Source organism: Fulmarus glacialis, unplaced genomic scaffold (assembly GCF_000690835.1).
Source record: "Fulmarus glacialis isolate BGI_N327 unplaced genomic scaffold, ASM69083v1 scaffold24166, whole genome shotgun sequence".
In the NCBI taxonomy this organism is placed as follows: Eukaryota; Metazoa; Chordata; class Aves; order Procellariiformes; family Procellariidae; genus Fulmarus; species Fulmarus glacialis.
Genome location: NW_009220355.1, coordinates 36734 through 57470, shown reverse-complemented (window position 1 = coordinate 57470; position 20737 = coordinate 36734). Strand labels below are relative to the sequence as shown.

Genomic DNA, 20737 nt, shown 5'->3' with positions numbered 1-20737 from the left:
CGTTGTTCAACCGCCCCGGCAGCGGGGCCGAGCGGGCGGGGGGGCTTCCCCGCCGGCTGCGCTGCCGCTCCTCTCCCGGTCCTTAAGTTTAGTCAGCGAACCGGCCCGTCAGTGGAATGAAGCCCCTCAGCGTGACTGGTTGTTGTGCCCGCTTTCCACACGAGCCGGTTCAGGAGGGGAAGGGGGGGCAGTGAAGGCCCTGTGCCCTGGCATGCAGCATGTTAATTGGTAGTCGTCAGGAGGTTATTAAACAACAAGGGCATCATCCATCGAAGCGTTATACACTGAAGTTGAAACTCAGGTTGTTAGGCTTGGTAACTGCCAGGGCGGACTGCAGCGAGCGCGTCGCACGGCGGTTTCTGACAGGAGCAGGGCGGCTCAGAGCCGGGTCCTGCGTTTCCTGAGCCCCACGGGCCGGGGGGGCTGCGGCTCCCTTAATTTTCTTGCTGAAGTACGAGAAATGCTTCATCGTCTTAACGTTTCTTGTTACGTACACATAGCTATGAGTCCAATAGTCTTTGCCTTTACTACTAAAAGTAACGGTGCTGTTAGAGCTTTGAAGTTGTATGCTGATCGTTAGAAGTCTTTTAAACTAAGCGTAGTTACTGAGGATTTTTTTTGGAAAAATAAGGGAAAATGTCATGGCCTTTGCTATCAATCTGTAGATGTATTTGCATTTACACTTGAACTGGTTATTGCAGGTATCTACAGAGTAGCTTTTGAAAACAGCCCTGCCTTTTTTGTAAAAATTGTCACTCAGGGTGGCAGGGTTGATTTGGTGTTGGTAAGGTTATAAATAAATTTATTAGCACCATATTCTTAATTGAGTGGCTTGCTGAAAATCTAGAAAGTGCTCAAAGTGGTCTTCAAATTTCCAGGCTTTCTGCCTCAGTGTTAGCTTGAATGTGATACTGCAGTCTTACCAAATACAAAAAAGAAAAACTAGGAATTAGGATTTAATTTAAATAATCTGCCAACAATTCAGTGCTTTCCTTCTAAGCTTGACAGGTGCTATGTCCAGTTCTGACATGTGTTATGTCATAGGACATGCAGCATCATTGACTGCAGTATTGATGAAACTGATGTAATTTCCATAGTTGTAAGGAAATGGCTTGATTATAGTTTTATGAATTGCTTTGTGGAGAAAAAAAGAATGGTCAAGATACATACTGATGTGCCTGAAAGAGAGCTGAACAAATAGCTTTATGGAAAAGTAAGAAAATTGTTAATTGGGGGGGGGGGATTTCTTAACTGTCTTCCAGCAATGGATTTTAAATTAAAAAATAGTTAAAAACCATTGGCACTGTCTGACTCTTCAGGACAAGAAAACATTAGAAGAACAGACTTCTTGATAGAGCAACTGAAAATTCTAACTCATGGTAGCAATACGTTAAACAGTAGATAGAAGTAGTGTTTTTTCAAGATGGAAAGGGAGGACCAGTACTGTACAGAGAAGTTGTTTAGAGGAGAAGGAAATACTTGTTTTTTTAAAAAAAATATTGTGCTGTTTTAGTCTTGGTTGATTTATTTGAGTGTTTATGGAAGAAGTGTGTATTTAGGATTGAGGGAAGTGAAGTGAGTGTGTGGAATTGTTGCATTTAGGATTAAAAGTTATGATTATATAACAATAGAAAATTATTGAGGCACAGTGCATTTCTCATTTGCACAAATTTTCCTCTCCATTTCTGGTTAATGGTTATCCTTTGTGTAGCTATGCATTGAAGTATAATTTAGGTAAATCATTATCTGTTTACCTTGAAGGAATTAGTGGTCTTCTATGTTTTGAAGGTGCTTGTGCTTTTGTCCTGAGGTGGGGAGATAAAGAAGAATACTTTAAGCATTAAGAATACGCTATGTGAACAGTTTAAACTTAGGCCACAGTCTGCAACTTTCTGACTGCAAAGGAGGGAAAGGAGAAGGAATTTGAAGTAAGAATTAGAGTGTTTGCTTCTTTTAAAAAGAAAATGATGCTTTGATAGCAGAATTAAGCTGTTTTTCAGATGCTGTATTACTCTGTCCTGCCTTGGTGTCTCATCCTGTTCTTTTGCTTACTGTGTTTTTCCTGCAGGGTCAGCCACTGATCTGTTTCACAGCTGGCACAGAACTAGAGCTGATGCTGGGTGGCAGTAAGTGCTCAGAAAGGAGCTGGCTGAGCGACTGTGTGCTTCAGTGTATCTCCTGTCACTGGAGAGATTGTTTTGCAGTCACAGTCTGGAGCTTGTGTATTGATCAACCTCAGTCATGAGCAGTGATTATCTCTTAATATCTAGGGCATGAAAGTCTAGCCAGGTGGAGGAAACTTAAAATCATTTGTTTTTCAACAATAGGCTCATGAACCAGTTTGTGTGAGGTAAGGAGGAGTGGCTCATTAGTTAGAATCACAAGCTGGAGGGGACCCATAAGTCACTCCATGATGGTTGCCCATATGAATATATTTACTTTGCAGGAAACTTCGGTTGTTTGAGATGCATTTTCTTTAAGTTAGAGAAGGTTGGTTTTCTAAGGTGGAAGAAAATACACCTGGGCAGTTAATGGAGTACTTAATTTGTGTGTTTATACCTAAGGTTATCTCTTTACTTTTAACTTTTTAAACAAGAAAGAATTGGAAAAAACAAAAAAGTTACAAGTGATAGTGTTACAAAGGAAGACTCCAGAAAACAAGTTTGCAAGAGATCTGAAGAATGATTTAGTGGTATGAACTTCTACCTTATTTCACTGGAATGAACTTTGATTGAAACTTTACATGTCAATATTAGTTTTTTACTACTCATTAAACTACATGCTGTTTTTGTTTGTTTAAAAAAAAATACCTTTAAGGCTTACAGTAGCTTTGGCCTACTTACTAGAAGTGGAGCTGTGATATATAAATCATCAAAATCACTATCCAAACAAGCTCATACAGGGAAAAACTGTTCAGTTCACATAGTTTAAAGCAAATAATGATTTAAATGATTTATTAACAATACATAATTAACTAGCAGTCAGTGAATTACATAGCTGTGATCAGTATCAGCAACATGATAAATCACAATTCTAGACGTACACAGAATGTTAGTACACCACCGCAAACTTCAAAATGCCTGTTTGTAATCCCCACAAGTTCTAATCACACTCAATACACGTGCCCCCCACCCAAGGCACTGTAGGTTATAAGCACACTCTGCCTCTTCTTTTATACTTCTGTTTGAGCTGATTCCTTCTTTGCTTTAAAACTTTGTAATTTTCTGGCTAGTCTTTCAGCTAATGGTCATTGTCATCTTCAGTGTGATGAATATTGAGAAGCCACTATCTCAGACAGTTCTGAGTGAACTCTTCACACGTAGCATCTATACTTGCATTCCTCTCTTAACAGCTGTTATCCATGCTGTTTTGCTAAGGGTCTATTATGCAGCCTCTTCTTCTCCCCAAAGAAGTGGAGCATTGCCCTGCCCACCCTCCCTGGCCAGTAGTCACTAAGACTTTGGCTAAAATCTGAATTTACTGTTTCTGAGCATGTTCTTGTGTCATGATAAATGCAGTGTAGCTTTTCACCTATCTGTCTAGATAAGTGATTTCCATCTTTTGGATATTGTGTGAACACTGGAGAGTTTCTGTTTTTAAATTGTAGTATTCTGTCACTTCTGAAGTGTTACCAGGAGGTAGTAATGTCAGACCTTGTCAGTGAGTGCCAAAGCTTAAGCTCAACCTCCTTGTGCTGATAGCCTGAATTTTCATAATTGTAATTTCATATTTTATTTCCTTTTGCAAGACTAGTCTGCACAAAGTCTTTTTTTAGAAGCCATATGAGTTGACTAAACATAGGTCAGTCAGCCTTCGGCTTATTTACCTGCAGCTGTTAAAATGCAGAAGACCTGTACGTGCTTGATGGCATTTCGGTCTTGAAAGACTTTGGTCTAATCATCAAATGATCAGCATGCTTGTACAGTTTGTGCACTGAATCACTTAAGATCATGTATCCGTGAACGTTTTGATCTTACAGAAAGTTATTCTTTAAAATAAAGAACAAGTTGCTAGTGTTGCTGAGAGGAAAAAATAGCTTTTAAAAAGTCTAAAATAGAGCTTAGTAAATTTAGGAGGACTGTCAGGATGTTAAGGATTAGATCCACTCAGCATATTGCATTCGGTGTAGCTGCTTTGAGTAGTGTTTTGGAGAAGTGGGATGTCTGATGAAAATGATTGGCTGGGAAAAGTAGCTTGTTTTGTTTGTTGGGAGGCAACAGGGGAATGGGAGAGCGTAGGACTTGCTTCTCATATAGCTCCTTCCACGCCAAGTTATTTGACATTCTGGCTACTATCAGCAGAAACCTTCTGGGTTAGGTGTGATGTAAATGAAGCATGTAGCAAGTAACAAAAGCATAGTAGTCTTCTCACTCTTTGGAGGTCATGCCTGAAGTGTCTTCTGCTTGTGTGTGTTCCTGAATGTAGATCTTTCATTGCTGAGGTTCATCAGTGCTGAGCTAACAAGAGGTTACTTCCTTGAACACAATGAAGCAAAATACACAGAGCGGAGAGAGAGAGTATACACATGCATGCGGATACCAAAAGAACTGGAAAAGGTGAAGTATTCTTTAAGATTTGTTTTAATTTAGAGATGAAATCTGTTGCATTAAATTATTTAAAGAAATATTTATTTTTCAAACACTTTTGCTACTAAAAAAGATTTAAAGATCTATAATGATTAATTTTCACTGCTGGTAACTTGAACATTTGTGTTTCGGGGTTTTTTGCCTATGTTTGCTTGTTGCTGCTGGCAACTCATGGCCGCTTGTTGATGTTATTAGCAGAAATGGACATGACTAACTTTCAAGTCCAGATGATGACAAATTAATTCAAACATAAAGATGTCACTGATCCTTAAAGGAATAGTTAAGCAAAAGAAAACTTTCTGCTGCAAAATGTAATTTTACATTTAAAAAAAAAATTGTTTTAAAGATCTTTCCAGTCTAAAATGTTTTGAGGGTGGGAAGATTTCAGTCCTTTAAAAATACGGTGATGGATGAGTTTCTGTCTAAAGTTTTGGACTTAATTTTCATAGCCTTCTATTTTGCTTCTTGCCACTGTTTACTGCATCTTCCCTCTCTATCCCAGTGCTATGGCCCTTCCTGAGGCATTCCTTCCACCTCGTTTATGTCAGCTTAGATGTAATTCTGGCCCTGCAGTGAGCCAATTCCAGTGCTGTAATGTTTATTCTGGCTTAACCATTTTGAAACCCTGTAGGAGAGTGTGTCAGATATGGGAGGCCGCCGGAATATGCTCGAGGATGAGGATTAAGGCAACATTGGTCATAAGGTTTGGCTAGGCTGCAGTGTAACAGTAACATTAAAAGTAATATTGCTAAAATTCTCAAAACCTATAGGGATGAAGTTACACAGCAGGGCTAAATCAATTTAACTCTAACTTATGTTGAAGGAAGTCTTGTTTCACTGTTCCTCCCACTTCAGTCTCCTGCCTTATGCATGCTGCCTGTTTTGCATGAGCTGTGGTGCTTGTTGGACCGTTCTCAGAGTTAAATCAGCTCATAATTCAGCAGTGAATGCTTCACTTTTCTTGCTCTTTTTGTTCTTTGCTAGGATAGTGAGCTGAATTGCTCAGCCAATATTTTTGAGAATCCAGAACCTACACAAGGGCGGAAGGGGAGCTGTATAGCTTGCAGTAGGGGCAGAAAGATGAAAAAGCAGTGGAGGAGGGAGGGAGAGTAGGATACCCTTTGTCAGCAGCACTCAGGTTCCCGCTTCAGTATCATTAAATTCATCCTCGGACCATGATGAGACCTGGTTTTACAAAACTAAACTCCCAGTCAGTTACTGCAGAAAATCACAGTATGGATGAGATTGGGATGGACCTCTGGAGATTATGTAGTCCAAGCCTTTGCTTAAAGCTGTGTCACGTACAACAGGTTGCTCAGGACCAGATCAGTTGGGCTTTGAACATCTCCAGGGATGGTGTCTTCACATCTTCACTGTTTACCCATTCCAGTTTACGGTAGAATATTCCAATTATGGTAAAGTCTCAGTTGAACAATATAGCAGTTCTACATCATCTCCATTGTAATTATGTAGACTATTAAGTGCCGTCTCCAAGCCACGGAAATTATTCTGAAGGATCATCACCATAGATTCCCAATAAAACTTTCAGTATGTAAGAACTAGTGAAGGCCAAGAGTCTTTTATAAATAAGGTTGATGCTGTAAGTGGTGAAATTGATGGGTTTTGCATGGTAATTCAAACTTCAGTCTGTACTTTGAATATGAAAGAATACAAAACTGAGTATAAGCAGATAGATTTAAAAAGTGATGATTATCTTTTTACAGAGAGGTTATGAAATAAATTTGTTACTTCTTTGCATGGGCTTAGTCTACTGTACATACTAGCTATATCAAATTGAATCATACTTGTTGAAAAAATTGAAAAAGTATGATGATGAGCACCTAGAAAGCAAACTAGTGTTCAGATCATCACCTGTTGCAGGAATCACTTGCCTGTGATTCAAAACTCTGCTTAATTGAAATAAAGCATGTGAGACAGTAGGAAAGGAAGAGAAGAATTTTCTTAATGGCTTGTATTGTTTACTACTTAAGAGTATAATTACAGACTAGGAATGAAAATCATAATCGGGTAGAGTGAGAATAAACTGGAATAAATTTATCAAAGCCTAATCTCAGGAGTTATTCTTTAACATGCACTTATTACATGTACATAATTTTAGAGTGGGGTGTGATGTTAAAAGGGTAGTATTTTTTTTTGTTGTTCTGTTGTTCTGAATACTCCTTTTTTATTTAGGGAAGGTAGATAATTTGTAATATAAATGTTACTTCCACTCAAGCGTTTTGTGCAGTTTCAGTAGAAGCTCTTCATTGTAATAGATTATTTATACTAAATGAAAAGGTGGTCTCTATTCCTGCGGTTTTAAGGGAACACTTTTAAATTGATCTCAAAATTAAACTTTGCGCTCTTTTGCTAAAATATAGTTACAATGATGGAAAAGCTCTGTAAGCATTTCTGTTAGCTCCTCAGTATCTGGAATGTAGCAGCAAAAACAAGGTTTACAAAAATGAGTGGAAGGTTCAGTGCTGATTATATTTCAATGGATGCATGTAAGTGTGCAAGTGCAATGTTGTAAAAAATTAAGAAAATGAGGACATTAAACAATAATTGCAAATATTAACACGAGCTTATAGAATGGGAAAAACCGTGATTACACTTGGGCAGAGAAAAAGTCTGTCTGAATAAAAAAGAAGATGCAGAATTGTTTTCTAGATTGTAAAGATGCCCTCAAAGAATACAGGGGCAAAATGACAGGCTGTCTTTCTATTTTGCTTGGGTTAAGGAGTTTTTTTTAAAAAAAAAAAAAAAAAAAAAAGAAAGAAAAGAAAAAAAAAGGGGAAGATGCATGTTCAGCTCCAGTCATCCTCAGTGCTTGGATATTCAGCACCTGGTTTAAAAGTTAGCAAAGAAATAGGTAAAATTTCTTTATATGCAATGCATGAATTTGTCCATTATTTGTAACCATGGCTCCTGAGAATTTTGAATGATAACACTCTGCTGAAATTTTAGAAAATGGTACTGGAGGTGAATGAGTGAATATCAGGGAGGAGACCTTGATGTCGTGATGGTACAGACTGCAGAATTGGTAGAAATAGTGTTATAAGGGAAAGCAACAGCTCAGAGATGATAGCAGTGCTCTTATGCCTGAGTCAGTCATCTTATATGGCTTGCAGATAGATGTATTGGAATATACTCTGCGGGATTGCTTTCAAAGTTACAAGGATGCGTGAGGGGTAAGAGTGAGAGAAAGGTAGGTATCAGTGACATTAGCTCATTGGACATTGAGCTGGCTGTTGTGCAAGCTGACGAGGTGTTTTGAAAGGCAGATTGTGGGAGATAGAAGTAATTTACTTGTGCTTTGGTTTACTTCCACCCCCCCCCCCAAACCAGTGTCTTCCTTTCCCATCAGCAATACATACAACTTTCACATGTAAATGCATATCTGTTATGGATATCTAGGCCTGCTTAGATGTTGTTAGTCTTAATTGTGCAGCCAGTTAAGCTTGCCTTTTTACGTGATTTTCCTTGCAGGAAAAAACACTAGTTCTGGTCTGACAGAGGCATAAAAGCGTATGCCTAGAGTCCCATTCAGGTAAATCTTAGATATATATTGAAAGAGCAGATAAAGAAGGAATGTCGTGTGGGAAGAGTCTGGTATATGAGAGTTTTCTAATTGCAGAGTTTAGGTCTAGTTTAATTATCATAGAGTTGCTTGGCTTGTGGCTATAATTAAATGGCTTTAACTGTTTTATGTGAATTAAGGATAAAGCATTTAAACCAAGGGCAACTGGAAGTTTACCTTTTCATATTTTATATTTGTCTTTGCATGAAAAAGGTGAATATTCTCTGAAGGAGAGCTATCACAGCTGTAATTAGCTGTGCAATAGAAAACTAACAAGGTAAAAAAAATTTTTTTTGGGGAAAAAAAAAGGATGTAGGCAGAAAATGGGTGTGCACATGAACACACAGCTCTACATTTTTTTCCTAAGGTTAAAAACATTAACTTTTGTAACCTTAGAGGAAAGTCACCATTGGAAAATGAGCTACAGTTATATCCAAGTGCAGTTCATCTATTCAATAAAGACTGAGTTCGGTGAGCCATGGAAGTCTGCAAAAGCCTTGCTGCTTGGACCTTGTGGAGCAGAATTTTTGCTGAATAGTCTTCCAAGTGCATAGCATGTTATTTTTCTTACAGTTCAGCTGATTGAACAAGTGAGAGTATTGTGCTTATTTGGTTAATTAGTCTTATGTAAATGTGTTTTTCATAAAATAATATAATTCTTTATAAACTTTTTGTAACTCTCTATAAACTACTAACATACTTCTGTTTTATTTTTGTAATTTAGTTGATGTTTTTTGGAATCTTTTTGTGCCTGGATGCTTTTCTGTATGTATTCACCCTGCTTCCTTTGAGAGTTTTTCTGGCAATGTTCCGGTTCATCACTTTGCCTTGCTATGGCTTACGGTAAGTTGATTCAAGAAAAAGGTGTTGATACTCTTAAATAATGTTTCTGTGTTTATGCGTGTGCTTAATTTTATGGCCTTTCAGTGCCATTTGAACTACTAATGACTTCTTCCACTGTAAAATAGACGTTTTGGTCTAAACTAGTCAAGGCAAAGGTGTGTGTGGGACCTTTAAGCTTTGCCACCAGTCACTAACTGTCGTCGTTGTTTCCTTCAGAGACAACAGTTTGATAACAGCACCACTTAGGCATATTCAGGTTAGTAAAGGACAGAGATGTAACCTTACCCTGTAGTTTTGTTCTTTTGACTAACATCTATTTGAACAGTGTTTTAAGATTTCTTAGACTTCAGTTAATGACTTGGCTGATGTCTTTTGATAGGCTCTTTGATATTGAAACAAAAGTTTGATTTTTTTTTTTTTTACAACAAAAGTTTTCCTTATTTCCATGGTAAACTTTGCCCAAAGGATCCCTGTATAAAATGTGTTATTTTCTTTCCTTTAAAGAATCTTAGGGAGTAATTGGATGGGACTAACTAATCAGAATAATATTAACAAATTTTAGATTTTAACGCCTTGCTTTTTTGTTGAGATCAATGCTAAGAAGAAGTTGTTAATACATAGGATTTTTGGTTTGCCTTTCTGGCATAGGCATCAAAAATTGGATGGAATTAATTTCCTTGATAAGAGTTGCTACTTCATGGTAAAGCTGATTATGTAAGCCTTAAGAGTAACCTGAAAGGAAAGGAGTATTTGTATTGATGTTATAATTTTTCCTTGAATAAATAAGGACCTCAGGGTATTCGTTCTGGATTTCTCCAAACTTGTAAGTTAATTTATGGTAGCTGATTCATTTATTTATTTAAATTGAGTAGCTTGCATTTGCATTATTAAGTCTTTTATATGTGAAGTGCTTTTAGATGCATAGTTTAGAATGTATGTTCTGATTAGAGCAAACGCTAGTCTAGTTGCATAAATAATATTTTAGAGTATAGTCTTAAGCTGAAATGTTTGTAATAGGGTGATGCTTGACATAGGCACTAGGTGGCAGTCTCTAATACTTTATTGTGCTGTTAATTTTGAGCTGAATCTCAGACTTCATTATGTTAAGAGTTTTCCTAGCTGTGTTTAAAAAAAAAAAAGACAGCTATTTAGTTTTAACCTGATGTCGAGTCAAATTCTGTGCCTGTTTGTGAATATCTGTATGGATGTTACTGCTAAAATATTAAAATTCAGGTAAATGTAATGGATTTTAACCTATTACTTTGATCTTCCTTGTTTATAAACTCAGCTTTGTTTTTGTTAAACAAGTTTTCTGCTCTTCTGAAATTACAATTAAAAATTTGAAAGACCAGTTGCTGGTTTTGGGTGTTGTTCAATATACTGAAGACAGCAACACTGAAAATACCATGTACACTCACACATGTGTGTGTATGTGTGTATATATATGTACACACACCTGCGGTGTTAAAACTTAACCTGCTTGCTTGACAGTATTTTTAGCGTGTAAGGCAGGATAGAATCCAGTTTAATCTACTCAATTTGATTATGTTAACTTTAAAGTGTTATCAGGTAAGATGCAGTGAAACTGAGATCATCTTGAGTGAAGGCGACTTTGTTTTTGTAACAGCTCCTGAAGCAATTTCTTTTGTCACAGTTTTCTCAAACGTTTATGGAATTAATTTCCCTAGAATCTCTTTACTTGTTTACTACTTGAGGCTTTGTCTGATTCATTAATGTTTTAAAGTTGGTGGCTTTTTATTGAACGGTTCACAATTCATGTTTATAGTATGTAATGGAACTTTTTCAGATGTAATGATTCTTATTTCCAAATATTCAGAGCCTGCACTGTGCTTTTTGGGGTTTTCTGTTGTTTTTCTAGTTAGGCTGACTTGATTTGTTATGGCAAAAAAGATTTGGGGTTTTCTTCTAGCTCAGGAAATACATTTTTATGTGTTTGTAACAAAACAGAGTTCAATAGGTAAAACACATCTGTAATTACAAAAGGTACTTACAAAGCAGGTGGCTGTTTATCTTTTATCTTGCTCTTCCTCACAAATGTCAAGTAAGTGTTGAGAGACATGACTAGTTGTTATTTGAACCTGCCACATCATATTCCATTCTGTGTAGTAAATAAAAGTGCTCCTCCCTTCATCTTGACTTTTTTCTCAACATCTCAGTGAAGTGATTGAGCAGTGAGTGTTTTGTCTCCCTCCCAGTTTACTCTTCAGTTCATTTATTTCCTCATAACTCTTTCTGCTCTTCTCAGTGTAGAAAAAGATTGTATTACCCATTCTTTCTTTAAAACGATAAAACCACATCCTATGTAAGATGGGCTAATTCCTGTCTATGGTATTGTGTGCAGTGCTTAAAGGTAGGGGGAGTGCTTTATAGCCTCTTCCACATGTTTTAATATTCTGTTTTACAGAGCTTTGAAAGGGAACAAAGAGTAATGTATCTTAAAGAAATTTGTTTCCTTTTTCTGCCTAGACAGTGTAAGTGCTTCGGTTTAACTGCTAAGTCATCTTCCTCATCACTTGATCTTTCCTTTTGAGTAAATTTAGTTCTGTGTATTTTTCGGAGCTATATTGGTGTTAACATAGCTATTTTAGAGAGACTCTAAAACTTTGAAAACTTCAGTCAGAAGAATCCAAGACTGTCGTTAAGTAAACTAAACTGCTGGTTAAATTCTGTGGTCAAACTGGCAGAGGCTGAATCATCAGATGGTCGTGGTTTTGGCAGGTGCAACTTCATTATTGCTATGCTCTGTAAATAGTAGGGTGCTCTTAAAAAAATTAACAAACACTTCACAAAATTAAATTGCATCTTCTGAAATTACAAAAAAAAAAAAAAATCAGCTCTGCTGTATTTTCTTCCCAGTCATGGAAGTTTCCTAAATTATTCTCTTCAAATCTTATAAACTACTCTTTTTATTATATTCTTGGACAACATAAAAGCACATACTTCGCTGGAACAACAAATCTAAGGTAGAGAGAGAAGTGGACCTCATGGAGTTCTCTTCAGAATTAGAGGCCTTGATGATAGGTTCCTAGAACTATACCTGTGATTGAAAGGTACGGTTTCCTTTTACAATTCAGACACTTTTTTTTATTAATACCTCAGACCCAGAGATTCTGGGCAGATTAATCTCTCTGCTTGTTTTGAAACACTTTTATGGAGCTAACTTTTTGTTTTTCTTGAAAATATGTTGCACACCAATAAAAGCTCTTGTGGGAATGTGGAAAAGCTCTTCTGTATTATTTGAAAAACACCATGATATGAAACCTAAAATTGTATGTTAGTGAAACTCTGATGGGACTCCCAATTTAATTACGCTTAAAGGCATTTTACATCTTGTCCACAAAGCAAGTAAGGACTTGGAACTTATTACGGAAAGTGAGACTTTCCCCCCCCCCCCCCTCCAAATTCTAGCTTTTTCAAGAAAACACAGAAGTAGATTATGAATTTTCTTATACATGAAGATTGATTGACAAGATCTTTAAATTTCTTCCATGTGGAAATAGATAAAGATTATAAATGTGTTCTGTTTTTCTTTTACTCTGCTCACTTCTCCCTGAAATAAGTGAATTTAGGTCCTGTCAGCAATAACATAATTAACTTCAGTTGTATTATATGTACCTCTTAAAATTCCCATTGCCTTCCTGTGAAATCATAGATTTACGCTTTTCAGTAGGAAATAAATAGAACAGCATTACTTCAAGAAAGAAAGTGTAGAAAGAAAGCATCTCGGGGAAAAATCCCCAAACACACCAAACCAAATAAATATACTGGCATTCTTCTTATGGACATTATTTCTTTGTTCATATTATCAGGTTATTAAATAAATTTGAACCTTTGTTGCACACTTATTCCCAAGCCTAATTTTTTTTTTTTGCTAAGGGTTGTAGCTGATAAATACATAAACTTCCTATTGTCTGGTTAAGTTCGTTGAGAAAGTAGTGCACCTGTCCACCAAAATGTGTGGCTTTCTACCAACCAGGAAAAGGCAGGTGCATTCAGTATTTTCTGTAGTAAACTCTCAGATCAAGTACTCCTTTCTCCTTTCCATAACAGTGCATAGTGTAGCAACATTACAACCTTCTCTTTCTTTCTTTCTTGTAAATCAGACCGAAGGGAAGAGCACTTTCACTTCCTTTATAGGATGGAATGTGGTGTCACAGGGATTCCTCCTTGGTGAGTAAATCCTGATTTTTTTTTTTTTTTTCCTTCTATGCTGTCAGCCAAATTCACATATCTACATGTAATCAGTAAAAAGACTGATTACAAATGAATAGTGTAACTAAATTAACCAACATACTTCAAAGGAGAGACCAACACTTAGTTTTAATAACCAACACATAAAATTGATTCAGTGCTGTTTATGGTAGGTATATTTTCATATGTAACTTTGCATCATTGTGGAAATAGGTTGTGATCTTAATAGATTTAAAACATTTTTTACATAGAGTGCCTGTGGACCAGTTCGGCCCAATTTAAAATAGGATATCTTGGAAAAACTATAGCCCCTGCTGTACTTAGTTTATAGTGCCTTAAGGTTTTTTGCGTTTATTCGAAGTAATGCTTCAGTCAGGTTCATAGCTATATTTTTGTGTGTACTTCAAGCAGTTTTTTGTAATGCTTAACATAAATTTGGGGGAGTTCTGAAAGTTCATTGCCAGGTATCTTAGTATTAGACTCGAAGTTGATTCTCTGCGTAATAAAATACAGCAGTTTAGCATGTGTTCATTTACTGACTTCAGTTGTTATAGTTGATTCTGTTATTAAAAAAGTAAAAGCTTAATGAAAGCTAATTCTACTCGTCACTTACTTGAAACCTCATTTTTTTTTTTTATTTATTTTGAGACAGCTCTCATCGGGGCCTAACAGCAAGGTTGGTTTTGTTTCATTCTTAGCATGGTCTCTTGCTGTGTTGTGTGCATGTTGAGGCTTTTTATTGTTTGAGAAATTAAATGCCATCTAATCTTGGCAAACTCAGCTCTCCGAATCTTAGAATTCCTCATTTGGGACATATTTTTATCAGCACTTAGTCTGTATATCTCACAGTTTTACAACAGTGAATACTGCATACTGTAAGCTGTGTCTCTTTTTAAAGTCTCAAACTGGATATTAGATTTGATCAAAACAGCTTTTCTTCCTGAAGCCAAACTTAATTCCAAACTTGACCATAATTGTAGGAAAATATTTCTAATAGATCGCTTTGCACATTTTGAAAATTCTTAGCATGTAGCTATATGGGCAAGTATGCCCTTCAGACAAACTTGCTTGGGTTTTGTTTTTCCTGACATCTTCGCTTAGTATGCTAACAGGAAAATATCCCCTTATGTGTTAATCTGATAATTCTTGTTAATGCTTCATATAAGATTAGGAATTTACAATACCACAGTTCGTTAATGAAGGATACATTGAAGGATTAAGACTTTGATCAAGACTAAATATCTACACGTAAAACAAAATCCCACAGTTCAGTTTTCATACAAGTATCTGTGATGTGAAAATGGAGAAAGAAAAGACATCTAAACAAAACTTTATCTAGATCAACGTTTCAATAACTGAAATATTAATTAATATAAACCTCAGTGGTGTCTAACTTTTTCGAAGTGTTAATATTAAATACATAAAACAGTTAGAAGGGGTTTGCTATAAAATACTTGCTCAAACTTGTAACTTCAGTGCTAAAACACTACTTCAGTGCATTATTAGCCAATAAACCTATATAAATGAAAAGGTTTTTTTAATAGTGTAAAGTATAATATTTGTAAAAATAATACTGTTATCTTAAGAGTTTATAAATATATAGGTATGCAGATGGTTAAGTTCATTATTTTATTAAGGTTAAATTATCCATCTAAGATGTTATTGCAATGATAGTATGTTCATATCTTTAAATTACTGTATCTGTGACATCACTATTGGAAACTTTGTGCTAACTATGAAGGAGTAATTGTTTAGAGTAATCTGAGTTATTTGGATGAGACGGTACTAAAGGAACCAGTTAAAAATGCAGTCATCCTGTTGGACATCTTTAAACTGTAAAATTAAGCAAGAAAAATGTATTGAATTCCTGTCGGTTTAAAAACAAACAAGCAAACAAAAAACAACAAAAAACCACCAAAAAAACCCAAACCAAAACCAACAACCAAAATTCTACAAGGTGACTGGAAAACCGTATCTAATCAGACTAATGAGGATTTGAGGAACACCAGAGAGTCTGAAAGACAAAAGTAAAAAAGTCATATGATAGCATATGACAGTCTGCGCAGAGTTAAGTTTAAAATAATATATGCAGAGTGCTTATGCATCGGATGCTAAAGTAATTAAGTACTCAGACAAGTATACTTTTCTACAGATTACTTTGTATACAATACAGTGAAAACATTGTTCATTTTGCAATGACAGTTGCTGAAAAGCATACCATAGACTACTATAGTGAGATTTTTTAGAGTTTTTTGTACAGTAAGAACGAATTCCTGTTTGTCCTAGGTGCATTTTATGTTTCAAATGGTTTAACCACTTTAAATTCAATAAGAAAGGCTTATTAAAATGCTTAACACCCAATCTTGTTTGTTTTGGAAGTCAGTCACTTAAGCAAACTTGTGCATTAGCTACTTGTGATTTGTAACATACTAAAGCCAAGTATCAGTAAACTGTGATTTATTTTTAATAATGCTCTACTTGTTGCTAAGTAACTTTAATTGTACAGCTGTTGGAACAAAAAAGGGATTGGTGGGGTAGATGCCAATACATTGAAAGCCTTGAGCTCTTTTGCTTCTTTAATAACTTAAAGGAAAAATACTGTGAAATCCAACATGCTGTTCTGTTGAAACAGTCACCAACATTTTATAGCGGGAGTATGACCATTTATATGGTCATAGCCCTTATGAATGATTGAACTAATGTTTTTCAATCAGTAGATGGAGACAGAACTCTTATTACTATATGAAATGTGGATCATGGCCTTTTGAGTATGGTATCAAATAGACATACCTTGAAAATGACAGTCAGGTAACTCGGTCCTTAAACTTTCACTTGTGTAAGGAGATTGCTTATGATGAACACTGTTTTTCACACCAAATTTTTCTTCACTGGGTAGCTATTTTACGTATATCTTGAAATAAGTTTGAATTTTAATTTTGTAACACTTAGAGTGGATTTTCTTACAAATGTTACAAGTAATCATGAAAAAAATTCAGATTTTTTTTGTTGTTGTTGTTCCTAAAATGTGTAGAACAAATTTGTGGGTAGCCAGAATATTTAGTACTATTCTAATTTGATAGTATTTTAATTTAATTTTATAGAATAGTAAGTTCTTCCTAACTGTTTGTAAGGGAAGTTGCTTCTTTTTAGCTTTCTAAATGGGGAGGACATACACAGATCCAGTGGTTTTCTAGTGAAAAGACTTGGATTCACACTGTCTAAATGTGTCTCAAGGTGGGTGAACCATAAACTGGAAAGTTTGAAGAATGAGTATTAAACCTTGAGCTTATGAATTGTGTGGAAAAAAGTAATTTTTTCTGTAAGAGACCGGTCTTCTGAATTCCTAATTCTTGGTTGATGTCAGTCAGCGCACTGTATAAATTTTGTGGTAGTTTCACTTTCAATTGCCTCAAACACTGCGTGATAAGCATTGAGCTTGGCATGCTTCTGCTTTTGTTAATTGACTGGGCTGAAACAGAAGCATGCTGTGGTGGAATAGGGAGGTATAGTAGTAAGGCTTGCACATCACTTTCTTATATTAAAATGAATAATAAGCTTGTATATCTCCTTAAGCCTGCATTTGTATAATTATATTATTTGGAGACACAAGGGCTTGTTTCAGTGGAGATTTTCTGTCAATTAGTAAACGTAATGGTAAATGTACCCAAAGGCTGAGGAGCTTGAACATCGTGTTAAGTACATGCTGTAGAATATTGAAGTCCCTGTGTGTGTTTTTTCTGTGTTGTCTTAATTTGCTAGTTAGTGTTACAGTATGAGAGCGTTTATCTGTAGCGAATGGTTGGATTTTCACTCTGAATTCATGCAGATTGAAGAATCATCTCATGTTTAAGCAGCTCGATGTATTCAGCAGTAGTAACGAGATTTTATGTAGCAGATAACAGAAAGAATGGATAAGCCTTACTCTTTACTGTTAAGATACTTTGATGTTTGAAGAAGTTTAATTTAAAAATATGATTCCTTGGTAGACTAGTCTGTACGGCTAAACGTGGGAACTCAAGGCTTAGCATAATGAAACCACTGTAAAATTCTGTAAAGAGCATCTTGGAGAGCATGACTTACAGCAAAAATGTTAGAAGTAATAATGGAATAATGGCAGAAAATAATTAGGTGAAAAGACAGAAATCGTGTATCTTAATAAGGCATATTTGAAGGACAGTCAAAATGCCCTGAATCTGCATATTTACTGGTTTATGAGATGTGAAAGTTGTGATTTAAATTATATTCAGCTGTGTAATCAGCCAAATTGTGAAACAATTCACATAACATTATTTCTGGAATCCAGTAGGATATTAGGGGAACTGCATCTTGGACAAAGGCTCTCATGATACTGTCTTTTAAGAGCGGAGTTCTAAAAGCCGGGAAAGTAATATTTAATTCACTTCTGCAGCATCACTGTATGCCTGGGATAGCTTTGAAGAAAAAGACCAGCTGATTTCTATGGAAAGATTCTACTGCTTACTGTTTTGTAACCGGAATGATTAAATATAAAATAAGATAATTGTTATGCTCTTTATTTATTGTTCTCCTTTTCTCACTCATGAGAAAAAAACACCGATAACTAATTTTCATGTGAAATCTTTCCCTCTGTATTCTGTCACACTTCATGCATAACTGTAAAAATACGAAGTCTTCTGAAATGAGCTAAGCTATTTCAACTTCTGATATCTCTCTTCAGTGGTTTCTAGAGTTGTACAGTAGCTCAATATTGTCTAGTTCTTACTTCTTGGCTCTCTACTTTCAAATGAGATATTGAAAGTATTATCAGCACTATGCTATGTATTTCTTCTTGTTTTTTGACCTTTGTATAGTTGTCATAGCTTGGCCAATACTGGCTTTATTCTTTGTTTTTGAGATTGTGTAGTACTCATGGTGTGGATGAATACAGCATTATGAATTTGTATGTGATATTAATCACGAGGTCTGATTACTTAGTGCTCAAGATTGCTCTGAAACTACTTTCCAGCGGTGGCACTGAGTAGTTACTGGAGACAATAAGTAGAAACATACATTGAGAAAAAAGAATGCAGAAAATGTGTGTGCAATGGGTGGGCTAAGACTTTTTATGACAGGCATATAATCACATCAGCCTCTGTGTGTGTATATGTATTAAACAGTTTAATGCGAAGGATAGGAGTGATTTGTGACAAATACAGATTGAACCAATGTAAGCCTGATCATATACTAAAGCTGCAATGTTCAGTTCTCACTGAACACTGACTACATCATTTCATAACTGCAGGCTTTGCAGTTAGTTCTTTGTATTTGCCAAAAGGTGACAAAACATTAGATTTAATCCATTTACTTGATTTCCTTGTCTTTGTAGGAAGTAATTATCCCTATCCCATATTCTGTTCAGAGCCACACCTCAAAATCCTTTTGTAAATGTTATTAGCCAGAGCGGAAAAGGATTCTGCTGCAATAAAAGTGCTTTTGTGGATTTATGCAGTAGTCATGATTAATCTCTCTCAATCGGAAACACATTAGTTTTAGACCATAGAATACTTGCCTAGTCAATATGAAGGGGTCTTTCTTAGTGTACAATGAAAGAACACTGGAATATATTTTAAATGCCAGGATCCTCTTACTCTTTTTACTTTCTAGAACACAGTTTTCTATACTCAGCCTTTGCAATAATCCCTTGAACTGACTAGGAGTTAGAGATGCTGATAGCTCTTCTGTCATCAAACTGAGTAAATTGAAACTGTGAGGATATTTTTATGACTTCTTTTAAAGATGTGTTTTGAAGAAGTTGTCACAGCATTACAGTTGGTTCTGCTTCTCAAGAAGTTATTGCATGATTTTGAATAGAACATCAATAGAGTGTATTCATTTTTTTTCTGACATTTTAACTAAAAATATAGTGTTTACTGCAGTTTTTTCTAGATACACAGACTACTGAGAAACTAAATTCAAGTCGCTTTGAGAGGTAAAATTCTCTAAAAACATTATTTGAGTGTACTCTATTCTATAAAAGCTTAATTCCTGTAAGGCACAGCCATCAAGTGTAGTTGATCTGACCCTTTTGGGCAGCCTTTGAGCTGAATCGTGGTGGTACTCAATTTGTTCTGTACACAGCACATTCTCAAAATATCTTCATCTTTCTAGTGTATACGATGCCGTGTGCAAGTTTGAACGCACTTTAATACGGCATTGTTCTCCTGAGTTAGTTTTCAGAATTGAGACCACCTTTAGAAGAGCCGTTGTGCTCTTGATTGTGTAGTCTGTTCTTAGAGTTTGTATTCCCCTGTGATGCTTGCTATCTGCTTTTACATCGGCTTCTCCTGAGTTGATTTTACTCGAGTGTAGTCATACTGATGAAAATCAACACAAGCAGAAGAGTGGTAGGGTTAACAGTACAGAATAACTGCAACTTATGACTGTACTGGTGGCTGAACAGCTTTGATGTTATCTTTAAGCCGGAAAACCTTCAACATTATAATTTTCAGTCTGTATTGATTTGTGGACATCAAAGCATTTTCCTCTGAGAATCTTTCTGGACTGCTTCAGAAACTTCATAAACAGCTTCTGCTTACTAGTGCATTTCAACAAGAGACCATCCCATCGTAAAAATTGGTACCTCGCCGCACTTTTAAAATACAGACTTTTGAATTGGGTGTCTCTCTTGCTAGTCAGGTTTTCTCTACCAGGTACTCACTACTTCTCTAATGATAAGGTAGGTGTTGGCTGGAAGAATGAAGACGCTAATTTTCCGAGTGACAAATTCTGATTCTCTTTTTCAAATGCTAAGACCTGGCATTATTGTTGTGGAGTAATAATATCTTTACCACTTTATCCCAATCTATATTGTGGCGTATGAGTGTTGGCTGGGGGACTCGTACTGAAATGACTGAGTACACTTCCAAAATTGAAGTAGGTTGGAGAAAAAGAAACATGTTGTGTTACTCAGCATATGAATGGTAATCATAATCATGGGCTTGCTTAAATACTGTAAATGTTTCAATATGTGCTAATATATTTAAATAAGTATAATCATTCAAGTCCGATGTAATTAAATAGGGCAATAAACTTTCAAAATGTAATTTTGCGGCTTGGAGAAGGTGGATTGATTTCTGTGTGTCATGCAAGGGTGTAGTCATAGGTTCTTCAAGCAGCAGGCAAATGGACACTTTCAATTTTCTTGAAGTTTTTAAATTGGTGTTTTCAGTTAAAACTCAATTCGGGGGAAGAAAAAAAAGGAAGAACATTCACTGAAGCTTTTTGTGAAGGACTTAGTCTGACATAAAATGTGGCCTGGTTACTGTTACTGGATGACTTCTGAGAGCAAGAAAGCGTGTCTTAGGGTGAGAAAGCCACTCTAAGCAGTTCTGGTGTGCTGGACCAGGTTGAATTCTATTATTCAGAATATAATTAATTCTAATACAGATTATGCAGTAAAAAGTATGTAATAAAAGGAGTAGTTGCTCTCTGTTCAAAGTGTAATACTGTAAATCTGAGAGTTCTGGAATCTTTCTTGCTCATATTCCTAGAATGAGCA

The 20737-nt window shown here is 35.9% G+C and overlaps 1 protein-coding gene across 1 annotated transcript in view; it reads left to right on the top strand.

Moving 5' to 3' along the window:
• Positions 1-4529: 4529 nt before the first annotated feature.
• Positions 4530-20737, top strand: part of TAPT1 (transmembrane anterior posterior transformation 1) — a 44231-nt gene continuing 28023 nt past the window's right edge. The window contains exons 1-3 of the mRNA XM_009580740.1: positions 4530-4556; positions 8891-9009; positions 13874-13897. Of these exons, the coding sequence (XP_009579035.1) occupies positions 4530-4556; positions 8891-9009; positions 13874-13897 (170 nt within the window). The remainder of the gene's footprint in view (positions 4557-8890; positions 9010-13873; positions 13898-20737) is intronic.